This window comes from Paramisgurnus dabryanus, chromosome 16 (assembly GCF_030506205.2).
Source record: "Paramisgurnus dabryanus chromosome 16, PD_genome_1.1, whole genome shotgun sequence".
Classification (NCBI taxonomy): Eukaryota; Metazoa; Chordata; class Actinopteri; order Cypriniformes; family Cobitidae; genus Paramisgurnus; species Paramisgurnus dabryanus.
Genome location: NC_133352.1, coordinates 6460595 through 6476208, shown reverse-complemented (window position 1 = coordinate 6476208; position 15614 = coordinate 6460595). Strand labels below are relative to the sequence as shown.

Below are 15614 nucleotides of genomic sequence, written 5' to 3'. Positions count from 1 at the left end.
AACAATGAAATGTTTCTTTAATATATAAAAATATAGCTTTTATTTGAGAGAGCTTTGATTTCATATGGAAAGATATGCGTGGATTGATGCTCTCGGTTCCATTAATTAGTGGTTAATCAAAAATAATAACATTTTATATATATCTTTTAAAAAGATGTCATCTTAATCTTGTTGGGCTTTAAATTACCTACAATGTGGTGTTTGAATTATGCAAATAGACCAAGAAATGAGGAAGTTATGATATTTTAAAGTGTTTGGTCAAGCGGAAGAGGTCACAGTTTTTCATAGTTTTATCGTTTTAATTGGGTACAAAAATGCCCCCAAATTTTCGAGTTAAAAAATTCCATAACTTTCTTAATAATTATCCGATTTTAATAATTTAAAAACCATGTCAAAGTTCTTTTTATTATCTATCATATGGTTATAATTATATATGAATTTTCTAGTATTTATATTTTTTTGTCACATACCTACTAGATGTATGAGTGAGAGTGTAATGCTTTTATTAGCTGTTTGTGACTTAGCCCAGTATTGAATTGACCACATGTGTAGAAAGTTTTACCTTGCATACATCTACTTTAATACCCATTATTAAAAAAAGAATGACTGGGCATTTATTTATACCCTAAATCAGGGGTGGGCAACTCCTGGTCCTGAGGGCCACATCCCTGCAGAGTTTAGCTCTAACCCTAATCAAACACAGCTGAAAAATCAAATTGAAGTCTTCAGGACTGTTTGGAAATTACATTCAGGTGTTTGATTAAGGTTGAAGTTAAACTCTGCAGGACTGTGGCCCTCGATGCCCACCCCTGCCCTAAATAATTATACATCACTTAATTTCCTGATTTCTATATGTGCATGTCTTCCTGCTGTATATGTTGGTGATAAAAAACTGGATGGCAAAAACAAATATGCAATACTGTATGTGATAAATATGGAATTTATTTAGGTTGCAACCATACATTGATTAACCACAACTATTAACATAGTAAGCACAGGTTTCATCAGATAGACAGATAAAGTAACTACATAAATATAGCTTTCATTATTTTTTACAAACTTATGTCATAGCACCTTAAAAAATATCTTAAACATGAGAAAACCTTGAAAACATAAAGACAGCAGGTAAAATTGTACTGTAAAGTTATATACATCATTTTAGGAGATATATAGAAATTAATGGAGCGTGACCAGAATCTTTCTTATAATAAATATTTAAATTTAGGAAAAAGTTCAAGATTCATGTTGATTTTGTTATTCATGATAAAATAAAAGCACAGTGTGGTTTACTGCAGCTGTTTTAGCAGTGGTCTGCAGTCATCTAAATGTTCCAGATCTTCTACGGCTTCAATCAGGTTCTCCACCATTTCAGGAGCCAAAACTGCACCTGCATTGTGACGGAACTTCTTCTGAAGGCTTTCATCACTGAGCGGGTTTCTCCAGTGGCCGTAGAAAGTGTCACAGCGTCCTTTTAGAACATCTCCACTTGCCAAGGTCACCTCCACCTCACCGTACATCACATTGAAATTGGCTGGGTTGTCGTGGGGATGCTCTAAGCGGACAAGGGACAGGAGTGCTTGGAGTTCGGGCCGTTGGATGGCGTCCGGGTGAAAGGACTGGACCGTCACTTCGCCATCCAACAAGGCGGTGCAGGCATTGAACTGGAAGGAGTGACGAGCCTGGTGCTCTGACTCTGGGAATGGGCGATTGATGTACTTGGAGACCGGCACCCTCAGCAGAATATCTTGCACCAGGCTTGGAGAAACGCTGCCCCCTCTGAGGCCGACCATGGTCTTGTGCACGACGGCGGCAGCATCGGCGATCCAGTGCATTCCAAGGTGGGCGGGGAAACGCTTGAAGGCGATGTCTTGTCTTTCAATGAGGAAGCTGTGCTCTTTGTCATCAGGGCAGCTGATGAGTTGTGGGGCGTAGTCTTCATAAAATGCACTGAATCCAGCTACCCCAGGTACCGCATCCAGTACCAGGGGACTTGCTTCCAGGCCACGAGATGCCAGCAGGGCTGCCTCAAGACCAAGACGGGCTGCGTTACCGATGTGAAGTGGTTTGGACTGTGTTGCAGCATTAGCCATTGGTGCCCCTGCTAGTGATGCTGCGATAGCCAACGCATTGCTGGACTGATTGCGATCCAAACAGAGGAGACGGGCACAGGCGGCAGCACTTCCCAGAGTGCCCACAACACTGGGTGGGTGAAACCTTATGGGTCAAATGAAAAAACGACATGGACATTATTGTTAGAACTTTGAAAAGTTGACTTTTTGTTGACTTTCTGAAGAAAAGTTATCAAGTTGGTTGCTGGTGCATTGCAGTGTGGTTGCTGGTTTTGTCAAAGTACTCCACCACCAAGTTTCTGGGCTACATTGGTACTCATATACAGTACAGTGGCAAGAAAAAGTATGTGAACCTTTTGTAATTTTTAAGTTTGTCTGAAAAAATTGGTCATAAAATGTGATCTGATCTTCATTATTTATTAAAATCGCATTTATTTTCTTTTAATTGATATTTAAAATTCATGTATCTTTGATTTTTTGTTTTCTCATTTCTATGTAAAGCACTTTGAATGACCTCTGTGTATGAAACGTGCTATACAAATAAACTTGCCTTGCCTTGCCTTGCCTCTTTAGTAAACCTTGTATACTGTAATAGTACTTGTGGAAAAAGTATGTGAACCCTTGAGTTCATGACCTCAAAAATCTAATTGGAGTCAGGTTTTAGCACACCTGTAGTCTCGTTAAGATAATTCATTTGGAGGTGTGGCCTACAGCTAATTTGACTGATAAAAACCCCTCAAACTTTTGCACTGATATATTTTAAGATATGTCAGTATAAAGTGTTTTTAAACTAAGGCAGCTTAATCATGCATTTTAGTCTGGGACTAGGATAAGCCCTGTCTGGGAAACTGCCCCATTATGTTTGTCAATACCCTTGATTTAGATGAAGATCAGATCACATTTTATGAAAAATTTATTCAGAAAACCATGAAATTCCAAAAGGTTCACTTTTTCTTGCCACTGTATGGTGTAAATCCAGTCGTCTATGTGAGTCCATGAAATCCCTAAACCACTGCACGAGCTGAACGAATCATATTTTCATAGAGATTATTTTAAAACCCAGGCGTTATTCAGGCCACTCAGGAAATAACACATTAAATACTGTTTAACTCTATTTGTGGAGTAGTTGCACTGCGTGAACTCTAGCTTTCTTTCATACTAAATCTGTAATGTCCAAACCCTCCCAAGCTGTGTACGTAAGCTCATAAAATGCTCATACTGTTTTACAGCCTGCTTTTAAAACATTTGCTGTATATATTGCTCTGGATCATTTCGGGTTTGGAATGGGACTGAGTGGTGGACTCTAACCTCTTAGGGATGTTGTGAGCATCATTGGAGAATCCCATCAGTCGTCCCTGAATTTCGATGCCCACATTGAAGGCAGTGAGAAAGTCAAGTCCGCTCGGTTTGCTGTGGCTGGGCAGCATGTCACTTATTGCCAGAATGGCAGGCAGTACTGCTCCAGAGGGATGGGTCGCGGGGTGCCAAGTGTCATCAAAGTCCATTGAGTGAGCCTGTGGAAAAACATTTACATTAAACATGTTGAATATTCTCATATCTACTGCACAGAGCATTTTCAGAGGCCTGTTAACATCTTCTCAAGACTAGTAATCATAACATAGCAGAGGGAAAGAAACACCTGAATATGACCACAGTTAGTATGAGCAAGACCTAAAATATGCAGCTGTCTAGTTTCAAAATGACAAATGTAAACTCTAAAATGGGTAGTACTTCCTGGTCATAGCAGACGCCCCTTAAACAACATAGACAGGATATTTCTTTACTCCATAAACTTTCCACATTGCAGAGGTTTCATGACGTATTCATTATAGAAATGCTTTGTTTTTTTCCACATTACTACATTTGTCTGGATAGGTTCCAAAATCATTGATGAATGTTACAAAACAAGATTATGGTGCATTGCACTGTACGATTTAAGCAATACAGTAGCAAAGTATGCTGATACTTACAGCCACTCCATTGACAAATGCTGCAAGGGTTGGAGACAACTTTGCACCTTGGCGCCCATAGACGAAGCTGATGTCATCTGGAGCATACATTTGCTTTTGGGAAAAGATCAGCAACTGGTTAGTGGATTTAATGCATTAACACTCCAACATTCACGGCTTGAAGTAAGCAGTAAGCAAAGAGTAAAACACTTCCACTGTCAACATGGAAACACCTGTCTTAACTTGAAGACTGAGACAGACATGTTCATCTATGAGCAGGGAGGAAATAAATGTCTAGGGACGCTGGAATGAATACATCTACTTATAATTCTACTAAAAATAATGTTGGTAACAAACAACATTCAGTAATATGATTTTAAAAACAAGTTATTTTGCTCTTTAAGTGCACAGGCACTTATTCACACGTCACAGAGGGTTTGCCATCTAACCTTCCCATTAGGATGATTTGTTTTCAAATGCTGATATTTTAGGTGCAACCAAAACATATAACTAGCTTTTACATTTTCTAAAAATAATGATAGTGATTTAGGGGCCTTGTATTCTTTAGTGTTTGTTTTTTGTTCAACACCACTAATAATAAATTGTAAATCATATATAGGCACAAGAAGTTCCTCCTGGCACAGTGCCGTACCTGGCAATGCTGCAGGGCAAGTTCAAACACTTCAGTGGTGCTACCCAGAAGGCCGACACCAATGCTGTCCAGCACCATACGTTTGCTGCGATGCAGTACAGTTGGAGACAGATGCCGCGGCTGTACGCTCTGAATGAACCTGCCAAAACTACTGGTCACCGTTTCGTCATGGACAGGTTGCTCTGCAACTACAAACAGACAGACAGGAGACTCTTCAGATCAATGCTTATCTACATATCAAGCCCAAAGTTAAACCCTACACTTAGGTTTTCGGTAACACTCTATTATAATGTTCAGTTGTAAATCATTTCTAAGTTTTAAGTTAATAATAAACTAATATTTTACAAAACATCACTAAATAAGTTATTAATAGGTTATACACTAACATTTTATTAATCGAGTGAACAATGATATATGTGATTTACAGCTGAACATTATTATAAAGTGTAAGGGGATTTTCTTGTTCGTGCCAGTTGTCTGTAATGAGTTAATAAACAATAGGTTACAGGACTCAGTTGTGACTAAGTAAAGCTCGCTCACCCTCTAGTGCAGATTTATGGAGTCCTCGAGCAGTAGAGATAACAGACAGGTATCTCGCAGATCTCTGTGTGAAAAAAAAACTTTTTCTTAAGTCACTATTACTTAGTATAACTAACATTAACTCTACATATAATAAAATGATAAAACAATGCCTAGATTTTAAGTGCATAAATAAATGCTACACTGTTTGCTGCTTGTTTATTCAACTCAGATTTACAAGTCATTTAAACTTACTAATATTTATCTTGAATGTATATTAAGTTGCTATGAAGTTATAAATAAAGTTATAACAACTCGTCTCTAGTCAAGATAAATATTAGTAAGTTGAAATGATTTGTAAATCTGAGTTGATTAAACAAAAAAATTAAGGCAGCAAAGATTTTTTACAGTGATAAACATATCTGTAAAAATAAAATTTAAAATATAGAAACATTACATTATTATTTTAAAAAGTATTTAATTTAACTTTATGATTTTACATTTAAAACCTTCCATTCTTTTTAAAGTTATTTAAAATGCAATATATATTCTAGTTTAACAAGGTTTTCAAAATAGCTAAATAGCTAATTTTTTTTACATATAAAACATTTTAGTATTTTTACCAGGGAAGATATTTTGCCAACTTTAACCTTGCTTCTGTACACTAAAACCATAATACGTTGACTGTACTCAGTTTCCTCAATTAAGTAATGAGTCTTACACAAAGTTATACATTTCAATTCACTTAATTTAATGGTCATGACTCTGTCAATCAATAAACGACACACAGCAAACTGCATTTATATACATTGTATATATCATTATTATAATGACAATGAATTAAACGTAGTGCATGCATACCAAAGCAAACATCTTAATGGTGACTCTACAGCAAACTACACTGTAAAAAAGTTTAACTTAAAAATACTTCAACTGGTAACACCACAGTTAAAGTTTTAGGTGTTACCAATTGAAGTAATTTTTTAAGTTATAAGTTATAACCTTCACATTTACAACAAAACATTAATAATGCTAAAAAGAGCTTAAAACTCTAAGACATTTTATTAACAGCAAGGGCTTTTGGATATTTCTCTCAGCATTGTGTATCGATCATTTTAAATGAATTGCACTTTGAAGTTTATAGATTTTGTAAGTTTTTAAGTTAAATGAACTAAGATTGTTAAGTTTATAAAAAGTTAATTTTAAGTAAGGTTTAGTTATGATTACTTGATGGTTTAAGCATAAAAACATTAGGGCTTACTGCTTTCTTAATTGTTTTTTAATGTATAACAAGCAAATTTATATCTAGAAATAGCACTGACTGTGACCCAACATAAAAGCATTATTTTTTTCTACCTGTAATGTTGAAAGCATGTTGTCGATTTGTTCTGAGTGTTTGGTTATGAAGATGTCTTATAGCTTTCTTGTTGATTTAAAGATGAAGTAGAGGTCGTCTTGTCTTCTCTATCTCGAGGATGCTGATGTGCTTCTGTCTCCACATCTCTTATTTATATGGTACTGGACCACTGAAAACTGTGATACACCCACTAAAGAAACAGAACTGGAACTTCCAAGGTATTGACATTTTTAGTTTCATAGGTGGGATTTCAGAGCAGGAAACAAAAGTTGTTGTCATAGAAGGGTCAATGATGTCATCAATGATGAGAGAGGGGTTGGGTTCATCCCTGAAGCTCCTCCCATTGAAGACCATTATAAATCTTTCTTTAAACTTAAATCATTCATCACAAGCATCTCAGTACTTCAATCCACATCTGGGACCTTAACGAGGTAGGTTGCTTCTTTCTAGTTTATATATTGGGATAAATGTATGTACTGTATACAAATTAACATCAATGTTAATATTAAGTTAATATACATCAAAGACCTGATAATAACCTCAGACTTACTGTAAGTTTCTCCTGAAGTCATGTTCACGGACAGCTGCCTGTCTCTTTTTACTCATGTCTTCTTGTTTGAAATTACCCAGTGTCTGCAATTATCCTTGTACTGTGTAAGTTTATCGTAAGTGGAGCTAAGATTCACATTTGAGTTTGAATGCATCAGGTTAAATGTGTTTGTTATGTAAGAAAGCTTTTGGTTTCTACTCAGCTTGCTCTTGAACAAAACACCTGTGTCACTTGTAGTGGGAGGTTATAAACACACCAATGAATGGGCTGTTTATTACACACCCGAGTGATGATAGTGCTCAGAGAAAAGAGGGACAGAGAATGTGTAAAACATGAAAAGACATTTGTTCATGAGGAATATATGCTTTCATCTTAAGATTTTAGAGTAAAATGCTTCGACAAAGCAAGAATTTTATTTTATAAATGTTTGATGAAATATACCAAAACACAACGTACAGAAATTTTTGTTTTATAGCCGACATTCATCAATTTGATCAACCTTTAAATAAAGTGGAATTACATAAATTATTTCATAGTTCATTTAAGGCAAACTGTGCCATAGTGAATGATGATTAACATTAATTTGATACTTGAAATGCTTAAGTGCTTCATCACAAATCTCTTTCCTTTCATTTTTACTGTGTTTGTTTAGCCTACTGAATCCTACCAGGAAGCTGTGGATAAAAGTAAAAGAGCTCATGGCATCAGCAGGTGGATTTCCGGCAAGTTTTTACGGTGAGCCAGGTGTGCTTGGGCTCTTAGCCAATGGGATCAGTGCTTTCCTCGTCCTACTGCAAAACTTTCACGGAGCCCGGACTGGCATTCCTGCTGAGGGAGTAGAAAACATATTAGCAGGTCTCTTTGTTCACTCAATATGTAAATCAATTCCTAAACAACATTTACCATTATAAGACAAGTGCTATGTTAAATTACATTTTCTTTGTGTATTTCACCTTATGCCCTGGACCTGTACCTCATGTACCCATTTTTGGATCTTTGTTTATTTGCGCAGGTGTTCATCTCATTCTGATTGGTGGAGTGTGTCAGCTTGTGGCAGGCTTGCTGTCTTTCCGGAAATATGATCATCTTAGCGGCACGTCATTTGTGGGATATGCAGCGCTTTGGGCGAGCTATGGGGCCACAAGAATTTTTCTGGGTGCCAACCAACCAAGTCCAAACTCTTTCAATGAGTCAGCAATAACAAATAGCTCATTCCAAGATCTGCCCATTAACTCTACTTTCAACAATTCCATTGATGCAATGTACATCAAAGAGTCTGCCATAGCTGGGCTGGTACCTTACATCTTTCTATCATTTCTGCTGGCCTTCTGTTCAGCAACGGTAAACTACATCATGCCCTTTGTGTTTGGGGCTATTACTCTCACACTGATATTTGAGGCCGTGGGTCTGGTGGCAGGATGGGCTCTTGTGGTCTCGGGAGTTCTGGAGCTCCTCATCCTACTCTTTGCCATATATGGCTCATCAGCACTGCTAATAAAGGGAATAACCCAGCGCTATGTGCTGAAAGGTTTTGGGAATCCTCTTTTCAATGTATTGCTCTTGGGAACCACCAATGCTGGCAGCTCTCAAAGCTTGGGCCAAGAAAATAAGAAAAACACCAAATATGCTGAACCCATGGCCTTGGGGTTCTTCTGCGACACTGTCTCAACATTTATCTTTGCTTTCTATGCCTTTGGCTACTTTCCGTCAATCGCTGTTGCTGCTATTTGGATTTCCATTAATTCCGCTGCCCAGCTTCTGTCTAGCTATTACGCATATCTGCGTCAAGACTGCTACCATGCTACCAAGTTTTGCCTGCACTGTACGTTTTGGTTGGTGAAGACCTGGGAAGAGTATGTTGTATCTGCAGCTATCGGTAAGACTGAAGCTGGAGAAGTTAGGCAAGCTATGGTCGGCAACTGGTTCTTCCTGTCTGCTGCCTTGGTTTTCTGCATCATGAGTCTAAACAAAGACTCGTTTGAGCTGGTTCACAATTCATTTTTCATCCTGGTGACCATATCAACCATCTCTCAGATTCCCATTGACAGGCACTACATTTTTTTCGGAGTCACTTGCTCCCTCTTTACTGTCCTTTCCCTGTATGGCACCTTTGCACGGCTCATCAACACAATCGCCGAAAAGACTTTGATTCCAGTCGGACCCCAGCCTGTCTCAACTGAATCTCTGAAGAGATGTCTCAGCCTTCTCAAGAGATCCAAACGGGATCAGTCTGAAGATAAAGGTTCACAGCTCCCCGATGCTTTATTCTATCTCACCAATGGGGTGGCCGCTCTCTCAGCAATTCATGGCAGTAAGCTCGGCCTGGCAGTCTTCGACCTGACTGTTCCCTGGGTGCTCATCCCAGGAGCCATTATCCAGGCCTACGTCAGTCGGCTGCAAGTACAAGGTGGCCGGAGATTCGGCTCTGTCATTCCATCCTTTTTCGCAGCTATTTGGGCTGCTTGGAGCTGGTTTAGGTTTGCAGGTATGACACTGCAATTTTTCGTATACAAATTAACATTTGTTTAGAATTCTTTTTTCTATATTATATGATGTTATATTTTTCCTTTCAGGTCATAGTTTGCACATATCCAGAGAGTCAGCTAATGGCTTTGCAGCTGGGGCCATAGCATTCCTGGTCATTAATGCTTTCTTGATTCTAGTTGGTAGGTCATATTTTTACATTTACCATAAACACTCAGTACATCACAAGTGTCTACGTCTACTTTAATAAAACATTGTGAAACATTGTTTTTTGCAGCTGCCTATGGCAATATTGTCTTGTTGGCATTGACAACAGTTATGGAGGTCATCGTTGTTTGTTTTTTACTCTTTGTGTATGAAAAGCTCCCCTATCAGCTGGAAGGTACGTCACAGACTATATTATCATGTGCATCTGGTTTCAACATACATTGTAAAAATCACTAAAAAATGTTTAAACTCTTTTTAGTTGCCATGCTAGCAATTTTTGCTATCATTTGTATGTATGGGATGCTAGCGTCGCTTGTGAACGGTAGCTTCTCCAAGACCCTGATACCAGTAGGACCCTCTCTTATCAAGGTATAAGACTAAATGGAAGAAAGATGTTTACGAAGTTTCATTATGACACACATTCACAGTTTCACCAAAAACTTTTTTTTCTTAAAGGACAAAAGGAAGAAGGAACCTGTGAGCACACATCCATGTTTTATAGCAGATTCCCGGGGAACCAGTGGACTCCTTCAGATTGCCAAATTGCTGGAGAACAATAGTGTGTGCGGTATCCCTACAGACACTGTTTATGCCCTGGCTGCTTCATGCAAAAACCCAAGTGCAATCGAGAAGATCTACAGTATAAAAGTAGATGAATGTTCTTAAATTCAATGATCAAACATAAATGCTTAATCTACTATGCGTCTGCTGACCCACACACTTTCCTTTTTGGTAGGATCGTCCTGCAGAGAAGCCCATTTGTATTTGTATTTCAAGTGTGGAGCAGCTAGTGGCAGCAAAACCTCCTTTTAGCCCTCTGCTGTGGGAGTTTATGAAAAACGTCTACCCCGGAGGCATTAGTTGCATTGTACCGAAGGGGGAATGGCTCCTTAAGCTTGGTAATGTTTTCAGTTGACACAAATATAGGTCTAAAAGCATTTGCGTGTGTTTTTAATGTAATCCTCTCTGTTTCTTTCTATCTCAGGTGTGGGCCCAGCATACAACCTTGTTGGCACTAAAGAAAGCATTATGATTCGAGTTCCTGACCACACTGTTACTGCTCACCTGTGTGAATACACCGGCCCGCTGGCCATTACATCAGCCAATCCCAGTGGAGAAACTGACAGTGTTCATCATGACATGGTCATAAGGTAAGTTCTTAAATGTGTCATTATAAACCAGGCTACTATGTGTACCATCAACAATGAAGAGAATCACTGACCGACAGTAGTAGCCTCAATCAAAACTTTTCAAAATTTAATCATAAAGTCTTTAAAGCCAGCTTTTTTAGGATGTATGACCTGCTTAATATTTTACAGAAAAGCAGCGATTATTTTGCAATAAAGGTTTGGATAACTCAAGCCTTGTTTTTTTTTGTTCTGAAACAGCCGTCTTGGCCACAAGATTGATGGAGTGCTGTGTGATGGACAATCTAATGAGGTGGTGGCTTCAACCGTAGTAAATTGCCTGAAAATTGATGAAGGTAAACTGATATCCCATTGAATTTTCATTTAATAATCTTTATACTATTATATATAACAACATGCATGTTTTTCCAGGAACTATCAGCATTCTGCGTGAAGGTTGTGTGCCTGCACTGAAGGTCAGGCAGATATTTGAACGGGTCAAAAACAATATGCTGTAAGATGATGACTACACAGAAATCTACTTCTAAGGATGTTTCAATCTGCGCATGTACATAAAAAGAAATGCTGGAACACTGTAAATAAACTGTAAACTAAAACTGTACTGTTAAAAAAGTCAACTAGCATCGCACTTTACTAAATATTTTTAATGCAGCAATGTTAAGCAAGAAGTGAGAATTAAAGTAGTTACATACAGTAAGTTGTTGTAAACTGTACAAAACTGTGCTTGTACTGTGCTTTTCATTTCTTTTGTATGTTTGCCAGAAGTGAAAATGTTCTCTTTAATTTATTCATATTTATCCATTCTTTGATAATGTTTATGTTTTTGTTGGTGAAGAATAAATAATTTATTAATAACAGTTTTATAAAACCAGATTGAATGAAAATGCTATACACCATATGCTTTCATAAGTATATTGTTCACAAAGAAACTGTTCATCCAAAATGTTTTATATCAATTACATCCTAAATAAAATATTGTAACACAGCGATTTGTTTGGTCATGAACGTGATCGATCTCTGAAGATATTTTTTTACAATTGAATTTCACTTTCTCAGCATCACAGCACAGAGACAGTGCTCATAAAGATAATAAATGATATTCGCTTAAACTCTGATTCAGGCAAAATATCAGTGCTGGTGCTACTAGATCTTTGTACTTTGACACAGTAGATCACACCATACTCATACATAGACTGGAAAACTGGGTAGGGCTCTCTGGGATGGTTCTCAAATGGTTTAAAACATACCTACAAGGAAGAGGTTACTATGTGAACATAGGTAACCATAAATCTGAGTGGACATCCATGACATGTGGAGTCCCACAGGGTTCAATTCTTGCACCCCTTCTGTTTAATTTGTATATGCTCCCACTTGGTCAAATAATGAAAAAGAACCAAATTGCTTACCACAGCTATGCAGATGACACCCAGATATACTTAGCCCTGTCACCCAATGACTACAGCCCCATTGACTCTCTATGTAAATGCATTGATGAAATTAACTGTTGGATGCGTCAAAACTTCCTCCAGTTAAACAAAGACAAAACCGAAGTCATTGTATTTGGTAATAAAGATGAAACTCTCAAAGTTAACACATACCTTGACTCTAGGGGTCTAAAGACACAAAATAAAGTCAGAAATCTTGGTGTAATTTTAGAGTCTGACCTTAATTTCAGTAGTCACGTGAAAGCGATAAGCAAATCAGCTTACTACCATCTCAGAAATATTGCCAGAATTAGCTGTTTTGTCTCAAGACAGGACTTAGAGAAACTTGTTCATGCTTTCATCACCAGCAGGGTGGATTACTGCAATGGACTCCTTACTGGGATCCCCAAAAAGACCATTAGACAGCTGCAGCTCATACAGAACGCTGCTGCCAGAATTCTGACCAGAACCAAAAAATCTGAGCACATCACTCCAGTCCTCAGGTCCTTACACTGGCTTCCTGTTACATTTAGAATAGATTTTAAAGTATTGTTACTCGTTTATAAATCACTTCATGGCTTAGGACCCAAATACATGACAGATATGCTAACTGAATATAAACCTAACAGATTACTCAGATCATTAGGATCAGGTCAGTTAGAAATACCAAGGGTTCACTCAAAACAAGGTGCGTCAGCATTTAGCTTTTATGCCACCTCTAGCTGGAATCAACTTCCAGAAGAGATCAGATGTGCTTCAACAGTAAACACTTTTAAATCTAGATTAAAAACACATCTGTTTAACTCTGCATTTACTGAATGAGCACTGTGCTGCTTCACACTGACTGCACCTTTAACTCAAGTCACTTTTACTCCTGTTTTATTCTTTTTAACATTTTAAACTGTTTTATTAAAATCACATTTATTTTCTTTAATTGTTATTTTAAATTCTCATGTATCTTTGTCTTTATTGTGATCTTATCGTGTAAATCTTATTTTTACATTTTCTTTTTCTTTTTTATATATTGTTTTCTCATTTCTGTGTAAAGCACTTTGAATGACCTCTGTGTATGAAATGTGCTATACAAATAAACTTGCCTTGCCTTGCCTTGCCTTCTCTGTCCTCAGAAACAATTTATTTAAAAACTATCAGTCAATAAACGTGCAGTATCTGATCAAATCTTTCAAATCAGTGAAGCATTTGGTGTTTTCATATACATTATAACCCAATATTCACAATGTTTAGCATTTTACCAACTATCATTCATTTTAACCAAAAACATTATTAGTTAGTATTAGTTGGTAAAGTAAAACATATATTCATGTTTGCATTGATGTTAAAACCATCCTAAGAAGCTCTATTTTCTCAATACATTTACTTGAATGAATATGATTTTCTTGCATACAGTTTGTTATTTCATTCCCATATTCTGTTTTAAAACTTAAAGTAAAGCTATCTGCTGTATAAAGGTCTGCTGTATGCTTATGTGTCTTTCCAAAACCATGTAAGGATGCTCACCAGTTTTGCCACACCTCATAGTTTTCATGCCATCCCCTCATTATAATTCTGAAATTTCGCAATACTCTCATCAGGGTCAATTGCTCCAGGTATATCAGGATTAATTGTGCACAGAAACGGAGAACTCATATCCAGTGATGGGAATAACAACGTTATAAATATTACTTTTTTTAGTAACGAGTAATCAAATAAATTAATGTTTCCGCGTTATGACTTTGTTACCGTTATTGACAATAAAATGCTGCACGTTAATTAATCTCACTAAAGCTATTTTCACTGGAATAGGCTCTCTCAGTCAGACAGGCAATGTTTTTTTCAAGTGTGTGTGTGTGTGTGTTGGGGGGTAAGAGGCACATAACTGATGATGATTAGTGTGTGTGTGTGTTAGAGGGGGTGGGACAACTACATAACTGATGATGATTGGCTTAATTTCCATCGTTAGCCAACCAAAAGCAGAGTTTACACACAAGCACGCACAGTCAGTAGTACAAACAGTAAAAGTCTGAGTCGTTCCAACTTGATGAATTGGCGCTAGATTTAGCAACTTTTTAGACCTTTTTAAGCAACTTTATTTTAAAAAGCGACTAGGACAAATCTAGCGATCTTTTCTTGCATGGTTGGAGACTTTTGGAGACATGAGAGCATGCTTTATTCTCTCTTCTCAACAATCAGTGGGTGCTGCTACTGTTAGCCACATCCCAATTTTAAGGCACTCATAGTCCCCCATAGCTTGGTCCTTACAGGCAGCCAGCCCTCGCGCTGCAGAACGTCCAAGTCGCACACACCCTCAACAACAGAGCGATGGCAAGTACAACAAACTCAAAGGTAGCGGTCACAAACACAAAGTATAATAAGCACTACTTTTCCCTCGTTGAGGTGAAAGGCAAGAATGTTTATATAACGTGCAACTTATGCCCACATCCACGTCTGTGGCAAGTCATTTTAATTTGAAGCATCTCACATTGTCACATGCTGCCACAAAATTTGTGGTTTCTTTTTAGTGTCCATTTCATTCATTTAATGTATTTAATATTGGGGGCATTAAAGTTATTTCAAATTATTGAATGTTTTTTAAGTAATGCAATAGTTACTTTCCCTGGTAATTAATTACTTTTATAATAATGTAATGCAGTTACTAACTCTTTGCAGTTACTATTTGTGAGATTGTGGTGTTAGAGTCTGAGATTAGGTCATGTCAAGGGTTTATGCACTGAGTTACAGGAAAGGAGTCTCAACTGTCCCTCAAGTATGCATTAAGGGATATCAACATCAAGTCCCATACAACAGATCTGATCATCTGGTTAACCAGTGACTGCTGTGAAAGGACAGCTGACAGGAGGGAACAGACCCCAACAGGACCGCACTGGTCTAGCTACCCGTGGCGGGGGGATCCAGCACGAGAGGTGTATGTGTCCCACCCACACATAGCTACAAAAAGTCCTAAGAAGAAAACACCACCTGAGCCAGCGAGAGCGGGTGGGGGAAGATGGCTCATCAGCGTATAACCCGGCAATTAATACAGGAATGGAACAGACTACGAGATTGATGATCAGCATACCTGAGGCTCCAACAGCTACAGCAGGACGTAAGCTCCAGAACTGCATTTGTGGTTGGACAAAGGTTACTTCCACCCAAGGCCTGAAGATACACCAGGGCAAAAAAGGGTGCCTAAAGAAGGGTCAACAGGGAAGCTGCATCAACAGCTACTTTCTAAGAAGCAGGCCGAGTAAGTCGACA

The 15614-nt window shown here is 37.9% G+C and overlaps 2 protein-coding genes across 2 annotated transcripts; one reads left to right on the top strand and one right to left on the bottom strand.

The window, feature by feature from the left end:
* Window positions 1-980: 980 nt before the first annotated feature.
* irg1l (immunoresponsive gene 1, like) lies at window positions 981-7072 on the bottom strand. Its single transcript, XM_065249105.2, has 6 exons — window positions 6546-7072; window positions 5211-5274; window positions 4671-4858; window positions 4040-4132; window positions 3378-3583; window positions 981-2214 (listed from the first exon to the last, which is right to left on the bottom strand). The coding sequence occupies exons 1-6, from the start codon at window positions 6561-6563 to the stop codon at window positions 1287-1289; spliced, it is 1497 nt and encodes a 498-aa protein (XP_065105177.2). The 5' UTR covers window positions 6564-7072; the 3' UTR covers window positions 981-1286.
* A 681-nt stretch (window positions 7073-7753) lies between these two features.
* Window positions 7754-11878, top strand: LOC135731152 (uncharacterized). The gene is made up of 10 exons (XM_065249106.2): window positions 7754-7951; window positions 8109-9581; window positions 9670-9762; window positions 9858-9962; window positions 10047-10156; window positions 10244-10435; window positions 10524-10686; window positions 10773-10938; window positions 11176-11270; window positions 11347-11878. Exons 1-10 carry the CDS (start codon window positions 7795-7797, stop codon window positions 11430-11432), a joined length of 2640 nt encoding a protein of 879 aa, XP_065105178.2. The 5' UTR covers window positions 7754-7794; the 3' UTR covers window positions 11433-11878.
* Window positions 11879-15614: the final 3736 nt, after the last annotated feature.